This window comes from Pelodiscus sinensis, chromosome 20 (assembly GCF_049634645.1).
Source record: "Pelodiscus sinensis isolate JC-2024 chromosome 20, ASM4963464v1, whole genome shotgun sequence".
Taxonomy (NCBI): domain Eukaryota; kingdom Metazoa; phylum Chordata; order Testudines; family Trionychidae; genus Pelodiscus; species Pelodiscus sinensis.
In genome coordinates, this window is record NC_134730.1 from 10,770,553 (window position 1) to 10,787,417 (window position 16,865).

A 16,865-nucleotide genomic window follows, 5' to 3' on the forward strand; every position below is an offset into this window, starting at 1 on the left:
AAATGTTGGGGGAGGGGGGATTTTACTCCTGGATTTTGAATCTCTTAGGGGATCATATTTTCAAGCCTTTCTCGGCAGTATGTGGACTAGGAACTTTTACTTTTAAAAAGTGAAAGCAGAGTCTCATGTAGTCACTTGTCTCTGGGACACCTGCCCTGGGAGCCGGTGATTTAAAAGGACCCAGGCCCTCTGCTGCAGAGAGCACCACAGCAGCTGGTGCACCAAGCCCTTTCAAATCACTGCGGGAGCCCCTGGCCCCGCGACGTGGGCACCTCAAAAGGACTGGCAGGAGGAGGCTAGCTTTCCCCAGCTTTCCCAGGGGCCTGGCATCTCTGTCCTCAGTCCTGGTCATGTTCAAAATCCCTTTGCACTTTGGGGGGGGGATGGTATTCTTATTTTACAGGTGGGAAAATGGAAACTGAGGGACAGAGGTAGATGCTAAATATCATGCTCAGGAGCCCACAGCCAAGACATGAATAGATCCCAGACCTCCTGATTCCTAGTCTGGTGCCTGGTCTGCTGGACCATGACAAGCTAGCTTGGATTGGGTTTCATCAGTGCCATTGAGGTCCCAGTCTCAGCTTAAGTGCCCCACACAAGCAGCTAGCCCCAGGCCAGTATGAGAGTAAGTGTGGGAGACCTATTCCTGTAGCCGGAGACATCCAGGCACAGCAGGAAAAGTGCTCCTTGTGGCTGGATCTGCTATATCGTTCCACTCTCCAACATCAGAATGCTGTAGCCTTCCTGAGCCTGGGACTTTGGATAACCTTGGTGGCTTTCCAAATATTCCCAGCTCAGGACTTTTCCCTGAGTTCTGGTTGAGCCTGTTTTGGCCTAAGCAGGATGGGAGTAGTAAGGAGACAGAGTCAACATGCTGATTACAACTGCCAACGTCTGAACCATATCACCATATCACCGAGCCATATCACTCCCTTACACCAGAGTTAGAACCCATGCGCTGCATCGGTGAGGAATTATGGCTCTTTGCTTGTGTAGAAGCACTGTGTGTGTGTGTGCATAGCTGCTTGTGAATGGGAGCAAAGGAATCTGCGTGTGTGTGTGTGTGTATGCACGCATGCTCTTTTCTAGACTAGAAGGATGGTGTGGGGGAGGACGTGAGAGAAGGACACTGATGAACTGGCCAGAGGAATCTGAGGTGACCCCCATGGCCACGTGTGTGCAGTGTTTGCGGGAGGTAATGGTTTGCTCCAGTAGCTTTTGGTATGAGACAAATTAACAGGGAGGAATGTACAAATATCCAAAGGTCACTGAGCTCCACTAATGGGACGTGATTTGCAGTTACTTCCACCATGTTAAAGGAGCCTGACTTAGGCACTGTGGTGAGAGGCACAATAGAAAACCCCAGAGAGAGAAAGAGGAGGAGAATCCGGCCCTCATGGAGTCAATGGCAAAACTTCACTAGGGCCGCAATTTCACCCAGAGCCTTACATGCTCAAAAGCCAGGAGCACCCAATCCAAGCCTGCCTGTAATATAAAGACTGAGGATAAAACTGTAGCCCAGATTTCCAGCCTTTATTCTGCTGTTCCTCCTAACTCGCTTCACATTGGACCCTACTCCATTGGTGTCAGTGAGAGTCACACAGCTATGTCCTTGTACGTTGCTTCCAAAATGTCCCCTGCCTGGGCCCCGTACTTGCTCCTTGCCTCTAGGACCCATGCACAGCCATGGGGCTGTTTAAAAACGTAAGAACAATAGATCACTGCTGCTCTGATGTCTTTGCGCTATGATTGAACCAGAGTAAAAACTGAAGCAAGTGTAGGAGTCTGATTCTCAGTTATATGGTGGCAGCTGTACTGTCACTTTAAGGCGCCTTTTGCTGCCAGGGTGATGCAAAGCGGCCAGATTCAAGCCCTAGATGTTTATGGCATTGATTTTAACTTGTGAAGCCCCAAATGGCTGGGTCCTGGCTACCTCCCTGCTTTTCTGTCTCCAGGGCCTGTTCTAGGCACAAAAATTGCACTAATCTGTTGCTAAACTGGTGCCACCCTGTTGGATGGGTCCTCGTGACTCTGCAGATATCAACTTAGCTTCATTTGGGGATCATTAATAAACTGAATAAGCCAATGCAATTGGAGGAGGGGAGCATCAGTCCTGGGAACTAGGAACAACAATTTAATAAAAACCAAATAAATAGATAAGAACGACAGGGGAAATGTTAGAGGACTCACTGGTGGAGATGGAACATAATAATCCTTAGCACTTTTCCTCCAGAGATCTCGCAAATGTAAAGGAGGGGAAACTGAGGCACAGAAGGAAAAAAGGACTTGCTCAGAGTCATTCAATACAAATGATTTCCCCTCTAGTTCTGTCTCTACAGGCACCTACTCTCTTGTCAGTGAAATGGGATGTGTTCATCAGCCTTAGGACCGGGATGTAGCAGACAAGTTATGAGGAATGAGAGGAGCTGGCAGGTTGGACCTCTGTTTGCAGAGCAGTTTGTTTTAAACCAGCAGACACAGGAAAATAAAATACCCATCTCTATGGCTGTCCGAAATTGGATTGCCCTGACTGTGATGCCGAAGTCGGGGTGATCTAGAGATATCAGAGGTGGAAAGGTCATCGCAGGCCACCTTTCCTGCCCTCTGGGTCTCTGCAGGATGGTGCATAGATTTGCCCAGTGATGGACATTGTGATTCTGCATTTCACCTGACATGAAGTCCAGGCAGCACTGGGTGCAGTCGCTACTCTGCATGCGGGGCCAGCGCCTGTCCTCACTCACTCTGGTAATATCAGACTCTCTCTTCCAGGTCTGGCTGGGAATTTCCTTCCACAGCTTTTTGGATTGGAGACCTACAGACCTTTCTTGGCTTGTGCACATGAGATCTGGGCAGCCATTAGTATCTCATTCTTCTCCTGTATAGGTTGGCTTCCTGGTGGTCCCAGGACCCCTGGCAAAAACCCAGGGGAGAAAGAGAAGTGGGGGAGGGATTATCTCTAGCCTACCAAATCTCTTCATCTCTGCCTGCTGATGGGCTCTGTCTGTGCCCCTGGACCTTGGACAGAGTAAATGGAGGATTCAGAGTTGCAGGGGGCCCAATACTATGCAAACACTGTAACATGTAGGCTAGTTAATCCTGATCATTCATTTACAAATAGCCGTTTAGTGACTACTACTCAGGCCCTTATCCGTGCAGAGGGCCGGCTTTCCCAACAGGACCATACTTGCCTGGGCAAAAAGCACAGGGAAGGGAGGCCATAGCTTGTGCCTGCAATGTATTAGAAGGGGTTCATTCTGGGATATCAGCCTGGTGTCTTTCTCAGGGGCCAGCCAAGCATATTCTGTCACAGGGAACTAATCCACCTACAGGGCCCCATCTTGCCACTATCAGAGTTTTACCATTGACTTCAATGGGCACAGGAGCAGGGCCTTGGGTGACAGACTTTCAGCTTCTCCGGAGGGATCCTGTTGCTAATCGATCACTCAGACCCCATGGTATTGATGGTAACACTCTGGCTAAATATATTGTGTTCCCTTCTAGTGGCTGATCCACAAAGAGGCTAACAGCCTACTACTGCAGCCATGAAGCCACTCCTTTACCTCAAGTGGTGGAGACCTATGCATTTCAGCCAACGCTCTAAGTTTCAATTGCCACTGTGGCCCATGGAGAGGGCATCATGACACCAACAAATTGCAAAATGGAATTGCCCGGATCCAGAGTGCCAGACCCTGCTCTTCATTCCACCCAGGCACCCTTGTTCATCTGGGAGACTAATCGCTGTTTCAAAGCCCTGACTCTGAGAGCATTGAGGGTCTCTGTTTTGAATCATGCTGGGACAAAAGGGCCCCAGACAAATTTTAAAGAGAAGGAAAGTGAATCCCTTGCAAGTGCTGTGATCACTGGCCATGGCCTCTCATCAGTTCCAAACCAGACCAGGAGTGACCAAAAACCACTCCTCAGTCCTAGTCAGGTCTCCGGGTCAATGAGTTTGTGGTCTCAGCTCAGTTCCCAGGAGATGAAGGAGACGCTCAGAATTCAGTGGGAAATGGGTTGGTGGGAGTGCACTGCTGCCCATGCTGTACCTGCTTTGAGCATCACATTCTCCAGGGCTGCCTACCTAGTAAATCTCACCAGCACTAAACTGATTTATACACAGCCAATGAGACTGAAGAGAAAGTCTGGACCTAAGCAGCCATTACATACTGAGCACCTGGCCTGTGCAATTGCTCTGTCACCGTCCCAGCATGGTGCTGCCTTGCGACACCATTCTGTACCTGTCTGCTGTAACCCTGCTTCTTCCTTATGGCTGCTCTGGCTTGGCCCGTTGTCATCAGGGGCTGGTGGTGAGGGGACTCTTGGCTATAGCTCTGGCATGTGGAGCAGGGAGAGGAGGAGAGGTGCACTTGGCCATTTTGGCTACGCCTACACTGTAGCGCTATTTTGGGATACCGGAGGTATCTCCAAATAGCTATTCCGCATCTTCTGAAGACACCCGTTGCTTCAAAATATAACAGGCTCGCTATTCCGACGTCCCTGTAGAGTAAACCTCATTCCATGAGGAGCAAGGGATATCTTGGAATAGCGATTTATTTCAAAATAAGTGCTGTGTAGACAGCGCCAAATTTCTAAATAAGCGATTCCAAAATTGACTCAAAAGAAGCCATGCAATTTGCATAGCTTATTTCCAGCTATGAGTACAGTGTAGATGCACCTTTTCAGGCTGGATATGCCCTGAGTGATTCAGGGCTGAATCCTGATGTGCTGAGAACCTGGAATTCCCATTTCCCACCTTCCAGAGGTGCTTGGAGTTGCCGGAATTGAGCATCAAGCTTCCAGGGAGGTGCTGTTATAAACAATGACCCCTGAAGGGACTTTAACAAAAGGGAAAAGTTCTTTGATGGTTCCCTTCTAACATTTGGACCTCTCAATTCATGGATATTCCCCTTCGCGCGCTCTCTCTTGCTTCCGTACAAGCACCTGTGTGATCTCTCACATACACGCACACCCACCCTTATTATAACCCTGTCTGCAACTGAAATCTGGATGACCCAATGAAACGGATAATAGTTTCTGTGTCTGTAGGCACGGGGAGGGGGGCATGGGGATGGTAGTTGGTGGCTCCGGAGAGGTTGTTCCCATGCGTTTTATCATTCTAGGGCACTGGGAGGTCACGCGGGAAGGGGAGGAGGAATCTGGGGTGGGGGAGCGCTCCCAGTGTGGGATGTCCCTTCAAGCAATAATGAAGGTTTTGTAATTTTATGTTAATCCTGGGCTGCTCTGGACTCTGTTCTCTCTCTCTCCTCTCCCACAGCAAATGCAAAAAGCCTTTTGTGGATTTCTCACAGCCGTAATCTTTCCTCGTTGTAGCATACTGTGAAACCTGCAGTCTCAGGACTCAAAGGGGCATTGTCAAACTTCACAAATACCTCGCTATCCACACGTGCTCGTCTGCAGCCACAGCATGCTTACACTGCTATATGTGCAGGGCCTACAGCAACTGCAGCAGTTTTAGTAACACATTTAATTTTGCAGGAAAGAAGTTATCAGTTTTAAAGCAAGAATCTTTTTGTGACATTAAGGAGACATTTAACCACAGTAGAAGTGTAGGAAACCATTTACTTCTGGAACAGCTAATACTTGGCCTGTTTCGCCAGATTCTGATCAAAATCATATCCTTCGGGTGACAGTTCTTCGGAACATGAGAGGGAACACTAGGAATTCAAAAATCTGGTTTCTATTCCCAGCTCTCCCACTGAGTTACTGTGCAGCTCTAGGCTGATCATTTCAGTGTTCCATGCCTCAGTTTCTCCATCTGTAAATTGGGCTAGCTACTTCTTCCTACCTCCCAGGTGTGTTTTGGGGCTATGTCTCCCAAGTGCCTTCAGATCCTTGGATGGAAAACATTAGAGTAGTGCAAAATATTGTTATAATTTCCACCCGTTTCTCTATGCCTCTGACACTGGCTCTTGTAACCTACCTTTAAAAGTTGTATCTAAGCTACAGGGCTCTTTAAATAGCATGACAGCAGTAACTGTTTTGAACTGTACAGAAATCATAGTCAGAGCTGGAGAGCCCGGAGCTGACCACAGCCTCCCGTGCAATGACGTTCTCAGCATATCAAATCTATCTTTGTTCAACACACACTGCAAACAAAATCGTTAGCCTTGCGCAACGGGCGCCCCTGGCCAAACGATACCGAGGAACAGATTTCCATTCAGAGACTTTTTCTGTGTTTACTTCCTCTTGTTTCCAAATGTTGCTGCTGCTTCGGCTGCACGTGAGCACGGTCACCTGTCTCGCTGCTCTGCAAGTGACACTGGAAAAGCTCTACTCCCTGCACTGCAATCTAGCAACCGCAGGGACCCCAGGGTATTATTATTCAGCTTAATCGGACTAGTCTGTCCCAATGCCTGCAATAACAAGGGCTGCTCTTTCCCTCTCCTGCCTCATGCTGCCTGGTAATAAGGAGGCTTCCCGCACTGAGAATGGATCTGATGACCTGGCAGTTGGCCAAAGCCCCCTTGCCGACTTTCCCTGACCAGTGCTAAAGCTATATGTTCCCTGCTTTGCTTCACTCTGCAGAAAGGCTCCTCTTAAATCAGTTTCAGCTGGGGGAAGCTATTGCTGTACAGGACTAGAAGAGACACCTGGGGGAGTTCTGCCCCCTGCAAAAGGGCCAGACAGTTTTCTTGGAGACAGTAATAGCCTTGATGACTGTGGTGCATTATTGAGAAAGTTCTTGGTGGAAAAAAGCCATCTGGATGCCTGTGATCAGTCTTACACTGAAGATGGGAGTGGGTTCTAATTATGTTCCCAAACTAGAATGTCACAGCTGTTTGACACATGGAGTGGACTGGAAATCTATTTAGAGCAGCACTGGTACATCCATTGGTGGCCTAGGGTACTTATGTGGTCATGTAGGGTACTGCTCATAGGACCCTCAGCCTCCAAACAACTACCAGCTGCAATCCAAGCTATCAACCCCCTTGGGCTTCAAAGTGGGCATGGGGGTGATGCAGAAAGGCCATTTCTGGCTGATTGCCGCACACTGGTGTGTGTATCAAGGCCCCTGACCTCTAGACCTCTCTAGGGCACATCCTGCAATGCCCCCTCCTGTTGTGGGAGATCTGTGGTTTCTCCATGAGTCTTAGAGGGGCCAGCATGGGGGCACTCAATTTCCGCTAACTCTCCACCCCTGACCTCCCATTCCTACAACCTGCTGCAATTTCGTTGCTGGGGCACCAACAAGAATGTGGCCTTTATAGTTCAGTGTTTCCTCCTCCTTTAAGATTGGGGAAAGTTGCAGGCTTTGTGCGCCCCTCCCCTCCCATTTCCCTAGAGTAACCTCCCTGCATGTCTCTCCCCTGGAGACAATGGCTCTAAATCTGGCTCAGCTTCTCATAACTCCGTTCCTGGCCTTCCACTCCGCTCCCCTCAGCCAAGCAAACAGAAGCTTGTGGTCAAGAAGTTTCCCTCTTTTGGGTGGTTTGGCAGGTTGGTCCACACAAGCGGTTGGACGACAGAGCTGAGGAGCTGCAGAGAAAAGGAGACAGGCCACTGCAACGAGCCCTTCCACCTTTTCTAAATCCCTGCTCAGCAGTTGGACTCAGCCCTGCCACTGGCTGGAGAACAGCAGAGGCCAAATACTGAATGGGGCCCAGGGGCTGAGCTCTCCTTGCAAACCAGGGGGCCCCTCAGAAAAGGGGCCCGGTGGGAGCACAGCTTCCATTCCTCCGTTGGAAGTCTGGGGAGAGCAGTACATCCCCAGAGCTGCCCCTCCTCCTCGGCTGATGCAGGGCGAGTCTTCCTTCCTGTCTTTGTCTCCTTTAACCAAGCCAGCAGGAGGGAAGCTTGCCCCGCTGCTGCCCCGCGTTGCCTATCTAGGGGAAGGGGAGGGCTTCTTCTCCAGGTCTGGCTGCCAGTGCTCTTTCACCGGCACTAAATCCAGACAGAACCCTTAATCTGTCTGCATTTGCTGGGGACAACAGGAGGACCCATGAGTTATTGTCACCTTGCTGGGATCCTTACATTTAATCCCTCAAAATCTTTTCCCAAGAATTTCTTGCACAGCTCCAGCATCTCCACCCAACCACATGGTCATGCATCATCATTACCCCGCAGGGCTCATCGGGGGCTTGGTCCCCAGCCATGCAGTTCTTGCTCTCCCTGCTGAGTCAGATAAAAATTGATGACAGTTTGTTTTTTGGAGGGAGGGGGAGTCACCCTACAGAACAGGACTGGGACTCATTTCACATAGGCCACCCGACAGCCATCAGATGGTGACAGTTTTCAATCATTACCAGGATGGAAGAGAGTGGATCTGGAGGCAAAATCTCCTTAGCCACTCAGTGCCCCGGCCTTCCGTTTTTTATTTATTTTTTAAAGAAACAGCCACTGTTTTTATTGTCTCCTTAGCTGCTCCCTCGTCAGTGGTACCATGTTTTACCCACATTCAGTGTTTGAACTGAAGTCCCTTGTTAGATGTGGCGACATATCTGTGATTTGCGTTTGGACTGGTGATTTATTGGTGATTTGTGATTATCTGGTGATTGTACGTTTATTGACTATGCTTGCCTGACTAGGTGACTAATTGATTAGTGGCAGGTGCTTCCTAGGGTTCTGTGAAAACAAGGCCAGCTTGGAAACTTCAAACCCTCCACCCCAAATTCAGTTCCGTGGGTGAAAAGAGCAAACCTGCCGGGGGGAAACCAGGGGGCAGGATTGGTACCTGAGAGATGGCCCATACCATGTGGCTCTCCTCTGGCAATCTGACCCAGCTCTACCTCTTTTCCTTAATGGACCAAGTAATTCCATAGGGAGGGAGCAAAGCCTTTTCACTGGCCTTTCAGGGCAAACATAAAGCTGTGCTCAGAAGCACTTCAAACAAACGAATGTCAAGGGGGTCACAGTCTAGCCAGCACCTCTGGCATCCAAGCCCCTTAGTTGTGGGCAAGGGGAACAGTGGAAGGGAAGCAAACATACAGTAAGATCATTGCATGGTGTAGAAAAAGGCTGGAACTTGGAAAGCTCTCATCGGTGGCCCTTTCAGCTTAGGCTTTCCATTGACTGAGACTGCAAGCTCTGACGTAAAGGATCAGGAGGATGCTGCATATGCAGCCACAGCGGCAGAAGGACTTTTAGGGACAGCACACATTTGGGAGGAAAGGAACTAATCTGACATCTCTGTATTCCCATCAATGTCTCAAATATCTGTAGGATACTTCTGAATCATTATCTGGCCGTCAGACTCAGCCCTGAGGCATCTGAAAGGGGATGCAGGCACTGACCCAACATGGGAAGCGGGAGAGTGGGTCTGAAGTAAGGTTCTTTTCCCCCACACACATAGGGCCAAAGCCTTCAAACTAGAAACCTCCACTGAGCCTGCACGCCATGTCTGCATGATCACAGCCAGATAATTTCACATGCAAAACACACTGTTGAATGCACCCCCATTCGATGAGGCGGGCGCACAAACACAGCTGTCTGCTGCACGATAAGGTGCTCTGTAATTCACACTGAAGTTGTTGAACAAAGACAGCTCCTGGTTTAATTTCAGCTCCATCCAAAACACTGGGGTGGGGGAATCAATGTTTGCCAAATGGAGGAAAAAGGCGAGGGACTCTTCCCTTCTCCCTCAAGATTCTAGGAGGGTTTTACTAGCTGCAAATAAAATGAAAAAAGCAAACAACCAAAAACGACTGGATGGTATCCTGATGAAAGGACAACGCCCCATAACGGCAACATTCTTGGTTGCTGAGAGCAGTACGAGGGCAGCAAGTGAGTCTGGTGCCAACAGTGTGGCATCATCTGCAAATAAATCTAACTCCTCCACCCAGCTCCCTGTGGAACAGTAGAGATGGATGTTCATAGGGGACAAGGTGCCCTTTCTGTTTGGGAGGTAATACTTTCTAATGGTTGGAGCTGGGAGGGGGCTATTTTTTGAAGTCAGGACTCTTGGGGGGAGGGGTGTCTAGCCACATATCTGCAATTGACTTGATATGTGACCTTGGGTAAGTCACTTAATCTTTCTCCATCTCCATTTTTCCTTCAGTAGAATGGGGATGATAATTCCTACCCTCCAGATACTTGTGATACTCTGTTACTTATCTGCATAGCATTTTGAGATTAATTTTTGTTTTATTAAAAATGTGTATGGCCTAGAAGCCTCCCCTAAATTATAGTCTCATTGTGCTAGGTGCTGTATAACAAATAGTAAATTATAGTCCCTGAGCCAAAGAGCTGATATTCTGATTTAACAACAGACCACATCTCATTGTTTGTTTTAACCATTACAATACAGCTCCCTTCCCCAGTAATGGATTCAGGAAAACTGGGCAGTGAGTGATGTGCTGATTCATTTACAGGGGACCACGATGGGGAAATGTCCTGATTTATACTATGCTTCTAGCTGCCAATGGCTTCCCAGCCAGGTAACATAGTTCCCACTTCCCTGTATATTAACACAATTGTTTGCTAAATAGCTTACAACACAATATTTACCTTGACCTGTGGCATTAAGACTTTTTCCTCCACCCCCAAAGGATTGTCACAAATAAATTACATTGGAACACAAGAGGTGAAGGGTTTTGGAGGGTGAATTGGCTTGGATGAATTATCTAAAACAATATTCCCCTATGGCTGGTAGTTGGAAAATCCCTCGTGTGCCTTTTTTGGTTGGAGGCTAGCTGTAGAGACTCTGCCAAACAAATGCCTCTTCTCCCCAACTGAGTAGTAAAAGGAGGAAAGCTGGTGCTTGGGGACACCTGGCGGATGTGCTGCATTTCACATGTTCTGGGAATTCATTGCATGTTGCGGATCTTTTGTCTCACTGAAATTACTCTTCTCCTTGTCACAGCAACAGTATTCGATGTATGATTTTTTTGTGTGGCTTTCCTTTTGGAAGGCTCAGCAGGAATCAAGAACTGGTGGCTGCTACAGGCTATGAGTACTTTTGGGGGATGCCCTCTACCTGTCTTTATATGTGTACTCTCTCTAGGTACTTTTATAGCTCTCCTCAGTGTCCAAATGCCTCTGTATCCGCACCATGCAAGGCACTTGGAGAAGAAAATTATCAAGAGAAGGTGGGAGTGCTGATATGAATTTCAGAATGTCTAGAGACTTACTCTCATCTCCACTGGCAGGAAGCACAGGCTGTGTCTAGACTGGCAAGTTTTTCCTCAAAAGCAGCTGCTTTTGCGGAAAAACTTGCCAGCTGTCTACACTGGCCGCTTGAATTTCCACAAGAACACTGACTTCCTACTTTCTGAAAACAGTGCTTCTTGTGGAAATACTACACTGCTCCCGTTCGGGCAAAAGTCCTTTTGCACAAAAGGGCTGGTGTAGACAGCTCAGATTTGTTTTGCGCAAAAAAGCCCTGATCGCGAAAATGATGATCAGGGCTTTTTTGCGCAAAAGCACGTCTAGATTGGCATGGACGCTTTTCTGCAAAAAGTGCTTTTGCGGAAAAGCATCTGTGCCAATCTAGACGCTCTTTTCCACAAATGCTTTAACAGAAAACTTTTCCGTTAAAAGCATTTGCGGAAAATCATGCCAGTCTAGACGTAGACACATTGCGTAGCTCCCATTAATGCTAACTGGTATGGCACTGTTGGCCTCCACGGCAGTAGCCAAACACTAAGGCAGGGTTTGGGAACCTCAAGCTTGTAGCCCCCACCTTGCCTGGATCTAGCCCCTGAAGCTCAGCCACCTCCCCCCAGCATTGGGGAGTTCGCAGTGGCACTCCAGCCCCCCACCGTCCCATCACGGGGCTGGAGCACACAAAATCTACTAGGCTAGCCCTAGGCTCTGGTGTGCAAGGGGAATGTGGGGAGTATCTTTCTCCTAAGTTGGGGACCATGTCAGTGAGGGTTGGGGGGGGGGCTTTCCTTCTCACTTGTGGCCCAACTGATTTTTCTGTGAGTCAGTGGCCCCAGAAAAGGTCCAGAAAAGGTTCCCCAGCCCTACATTAATGGGAAGCCCCTGAGCCCTGGTCTTTAGCTACCCATTTTGTAACTGCAATGCCAAAGGCAAACTCACATATGATATCAATAATACTGGTTTGCACTTCAGTGGCACTCTCCAGCTACAGATTCTGAGAATTAGAGGATTAATGAATCTTTGTGACATGTCTGCAAGGGTGGTGGTATAATACCCATTTTTGCAATAAGGTAAACTGAAGAGCAAAGCAACAGGTTGAGTAAATAGAGCCAAAAGTGGATCAAGTGACTGCTCCCGATCAGTAGCCAAACTATAACAAGCAACCAGGAGCCCTAGCTCAGAGGCGGCAACCCCGACTAAAACTACTAGTCAACATTCCCCCTTCTTACACTCAGCTGGTATTTTAAAAGGGAAGTGTAGGCTCCCTTTACTAAAGGAGCCTCTAATTTTTACTGGGGGGATCCTTTGTGCTGCAGTCTAGCCCTAGAGACAACAACTCCTATGAGCCCTTGGGGAAAAGGAGGGAAAACTGTTGCTCTCTTGTAGGCAGTGCAGAAAGAGAGTTGGTGGGCTCCAATTTGGAAAGAGGAGCCAGACTGCTGCTGTGGAACCTTTTTCTAGTCCAGGAGCTGCTGCTCAAAGCTAGAGCCTGCTGCTGAAAGCCTGTTGGCTTGGATCTAGCAGGCCAGCAGTTCCTAGCCACTGGTGCAAGGACCAGTGCCTGTATATGGCCCCACCTTTCAACCAACCAGCAGGAGTGGGGGGGTCTCCTCCCAGACACAGAAGAGCAATTCGCTACGTGGCGGAAGAGCTGCACAGAGCCTTGCACAGCAGCCTTACAGCAGCTGTGACCTGGGCAGCAGCACTCAGCTTGTGGTTAAGAGGCACCTCAGGGCTAGGTGGGGGGAGGTGAGGCAGGCACTGAGGGCTCCCGGGGTGGGGCTAGTGCTGGGGGGCTCTAAAAAGTGGGAGGCTGGCACTGGGAGGGCTCTAGGGATGGGGCTAATATTGGGGACTGGCACTGGCGGAGGTCTGGGGGGATTGGGTGCAGTGGGGTTCTGGAAACAGGAAGTTGGCACTGGGGGGTCTGGTGGTGGTGGGCTCTAAGGGATGGGGCTGGCAATGAGGCTTTTGGGACGATGGATTGGCACTGCTGGGCTCTGAGGATAGGAGGCTGGCACTGGGTGCAGGGAACTCAGGTCAGTGGCTGGCACTGGGGGGTAGTGGAAGAGTTGGGATTCTAGGGGTTAGGGCTGGTGCTGGAAGTCTCAGGGGGCCAGGGTGTACCCCAATCCCAGCACCACTATGAACAGCTGGCTTCAGCTGCAACAGCCACCTGCCATGGGCTATGCCCATGGCTCTGAAAAGCCTGCATAGAAGGTACTTTTAGTAACTGTGGCTGTTTGGGAAAGTGCTGGGGAAGGGGAGTCGGAGTCCCAGGGTCTGGGAGGGAGTTGTGACCTGGGGGGGAGGGATGCATATGGTTTGGATGGTGACCTGGGGAAGGGAAATGGGGTGCAGGAGGGGCTGGGGTGCCAGAGGCAGGCTCTGGCCAGGAGGAGCTTACCTAAGCATCTCCCAGCCTGCAGCACCCCAAGACAGGCTGGGCTCCCTGACTGCGGCAGCCCCAAACCACTTAAAACTGCAAGAGGTTCCCTTCATGTGGGACTCAGGTCTGGGAGGGGGGAGAGGCTTATGCTGCCTCCATCCCCCAGGGCAATCTCTCAGCTCACATTGGATGTTTGGTTTTGGCCAATAAGCGCAGAGAGATTGGCTGGGGTGAGTTCCTATTGGTCGGTTGTTTCCAGCCAATAGGAGCTGAGTATTGGGCTGGAGGCAGGGTGATCACCTGAAGCCTCCACCTCCCCCAGGAGTAGAGGCGTAGAGAGCAGCCCTGCTCTTAAAACAGTTGCTGCTGTATGCTAGAGGGTCCTAGCAGGGTGTCCATGGGCTGGACTGGGCGGCTTAGCCGGATCTGGGCTGCAAGAGGTATCTTGCCCACCCCTGCTTTAGAAGCAAGAGACTGCCACAAGCGGGTGGATAGCAAGGAGATCCCTATCTACCCAGCATCACCATAGGGACACTCAGGATCTCCTTTAATGTTAAAAACATCTGGTGCTCAGACACACAGGCGAGAGAGTGGTCTGCTCCTGAGTACTCCAGTGAGGAAAGGGAGGGTTACAGAAGATTGCCTGATCCTAAAATGTCTTAATAGTTACATGGCTGTCTCCCTGAACATAATAGAATGTAAATTGTGTAACACCGTGGTTCTCAGACTTTTTGGTCTGTGTCCCACCCTGCTCAAAACAAACCTTTTGTGGACCACCAGCAACCACCCATGATGACCAAATGGGAGCAGGAGTGGACTGGGAAGATGGGGAGGAGGGTCTGGCAGGGAAGTCGGATGCAGGAGAGGGGTGGAGGTCTGGCTGGAATTCCAGGAAATGAGAGTAGAATCATAGAACCATAGAGCTAAAAGAGACCTGAGAAGGTCCCCTGCCCACGTAGTGGGGAAAGTCTCTGAGGCTATGTCTACACTGGTGGGTTATTGCGCAAGAACAGCCGTTCTTCAGGAAAGCATCCACTGCCCACCTGCTCTTGCACAAGAAGATTTACGGTACAGTGTGGTAAGAGAGGGCTTCTTGTGCAAGAGCTATGCTCTTTTTTAACAGGTGTAAGCCCTCTTGCACAGGAGCTCTTGCACAGAGGGCAGTGTGGACGCTCGGCAGGGATTTCTTGCGCAAGAAAGCCCTATGGCTAAAATGGTCATCAGAGGTTTCTTGCGCAAGACAACATCCACATTGCCATGGATGCTCTTGCGCAAAAGCACAGCTCACACATGGCGGTGTGGACATTTTCTTGCGCGAGAGTTCTTGCACAAGAACCCGCCAGTGTAGACATAGCCCATGTGAGCAGTTTCCTGCGCTGCAGTTTCCCCAGCCAAGTGAGAGGGGGAGTGGCAGCATATGGAACCACTTCCTCCCCCTATGAGCTAGATCTGACCCACAAGGCTTAGGGCTCTCCCATCCTGCAGCGGGAAGCCAACCTTGCAGGGAGAAAGGGCTATACAAGGCTGGAGTGCCAGTGAGGACTCTCTGCTTGCAACTAGAGGGAGGGGAGAGAGAGAGGGCAAGCCCACAGCCCACCTGCAAAGGCAATCACAGACCACACTTTGAGAACCACTGGTGTAACAGATGAGGAAACAATCTGTTAAAAATGGGCAATGGTTTTTGGGATCCATGGAAGACCTTTTGAGACTGATTGATTGCTCTCCTAATATACAGTAAGGGTTTGGAAATGTGGAAGGAGGACACTGAGTTGACAAAAAACACATACTTGTATATTTCTCCCAAGAAATACCAGACATCTGGTATTTTTTGGTGGAACAAAAAAAAAAAAAAAAAAAAAAAAAAAGGGACGCGGTATTTTTTTTTTGTAAAGTAGGACAAGAAGGACAATTTTTTTCAAAGGAGGACAAAAGGAGGACATAATTATTGTGGAGGACAAGCCCCTCAAAAGGAGGACTATCCTTCTCAAAGGAAGACGTCTGGTCACTTTAGGGGAAGTGGGAATTAGGTTACCTGGCTGGGAAACCCTTGACAGCTAGAAACATAGTGTAAAGCAGAATATTTCCCCACCATGCCCCCCCCCATAAAATTAGCACATCACTGACTACACTGCACAAGGTATGTGCAAGTCAGCGATCCCCACAGCCAATCACTGTTGGCAGAGGGATGAGGCCCAGGGAGTGTAACAGCAAGTGTGCTGTATTTAACTCATGCCTGCAATTCCCTCCCCAGGCACTACCGATACACCTCCCCTGCCCCCCACCAATCCAGTAGTGAACATGACAAGAGCGCGCTCCAGTGGACACGCCCAATATGGCGGTCTATGAACATCGTTCCAAGGGCCTGCCACTCTTTATATGGCGCGCATTGGAGACGCGCAAGCGTACTTCTGCTCGCAAGCCGAGCCCTAAAGTCTTGGATCTGCGCATGAGTACTGGTTCCAAGATGGTGGTGTGTGGCGGGGCGCAGGCGCATAGCCATCTGCCGCGCTCAACATGGCGGCTCGGCGCTGACGGCGGCGGGCGTGAGGCGGAAGTGGGGAGACTGACTGACAGTGGCGGGCACGGCCGGGCTGTGGGTGTTTGGCAGGCCGGTGCCCCTTGGCTGTGCCCAGCGGTTCCGCGGCAGGATGATCCCTCCGGATGAGGCCTCTGCCCGCAGGCGGGAGATAGAGGACAAGCTCAAGCAGGTAGCGGGGGGCGCTGCGCTGGGCCCGGGGAGACCCCGACACCCCCACATCGTTGCCTGCTCCACCCCCGCCCCCAGGACAGCGCCGCCCCTGTACAGCCCCTTAAAAGACTCCCTCCCTCACAGCTCCAGCATCCCCCCCCGGACAGCTCACCCCACTGCTGCTCCCCCACCTGCCCTAGGGAGACCCTCCCTGCTACCCACCCACACTGTAGGGCCCTCACTCCCTAGGCAGGGACACTGCCTCTAGTGAGAGGCCTTTCCCTGCAGTGCAGTCTGGGATCCGCCTTCCCTAAACCGCTCCATTTCCCCTGGAATTGGCCCCCAGAACGTTCCCACGATTTGGGGCTCAGGGGAGCCTCCTTGGAACCAGATTCCTGCCTGGACAGCTCCACTCCTCTGGAACTGAGCCTGCTAGGCAGACCTCCCTGGAACTGAGACCTCCTTGCTCCCCCTGAACCAGACCGTACAGCTCTGCTCCTGTGACATGCCCCCTCCAGAGAAAGACCCCCTGAGTCCTCCCCCATGCCCTTTCCCCAACTGGGGCCTAACCTGTAGATGACATCTACAGAATGACTCCAGCACTCCATAGGCTCCTGGAATTCTTCCCTTGCAAAGAGAAGACCATTTCTTGAGAGCTTTTGCATAATTTCCCATAATTTCTCCACCCCATAATATCATCCATATCCCATCATTTTAAAAATAGAACAT

At 50.2% G+C, this 16,865-nt stretch overlaps 1 protein-coding gene across 10 annotated transcripts in view; it reads left to right on the plus strand.

Moving 5' to 3' along the window:
• Window positions 1-15,966: 15,966 nt before the first annotated feature.
• Window positions 15,967-16,865, plus strand: part of EXOC7 (exocyst complex component 7) — a 31,507-nt gene continuing 30,608 nt past the window's right edge. For 3 of the 10 annotated variants that reach the window (XM_075903622.1, XM_006136466.4, XM_006136469.4), the window contains exon 1: window positions 15,970-16,155. In XM_075903622.1, coding sequence (XP_075759737.1) covers window positions 16,096-16,155 — 60 coding nt within the window. In that variant the 5' untranslated portion in view covers window positions 15,970-16,095. Of the gene's footprint in view, window positions 16,156-16,865 lie in introns of all 10 variants that reach the window. The other 7 variants (XM_006136459.4, XM_006136460.4, XM_006136461.4 and 4 more) reach the window with 5 other exon arrangements.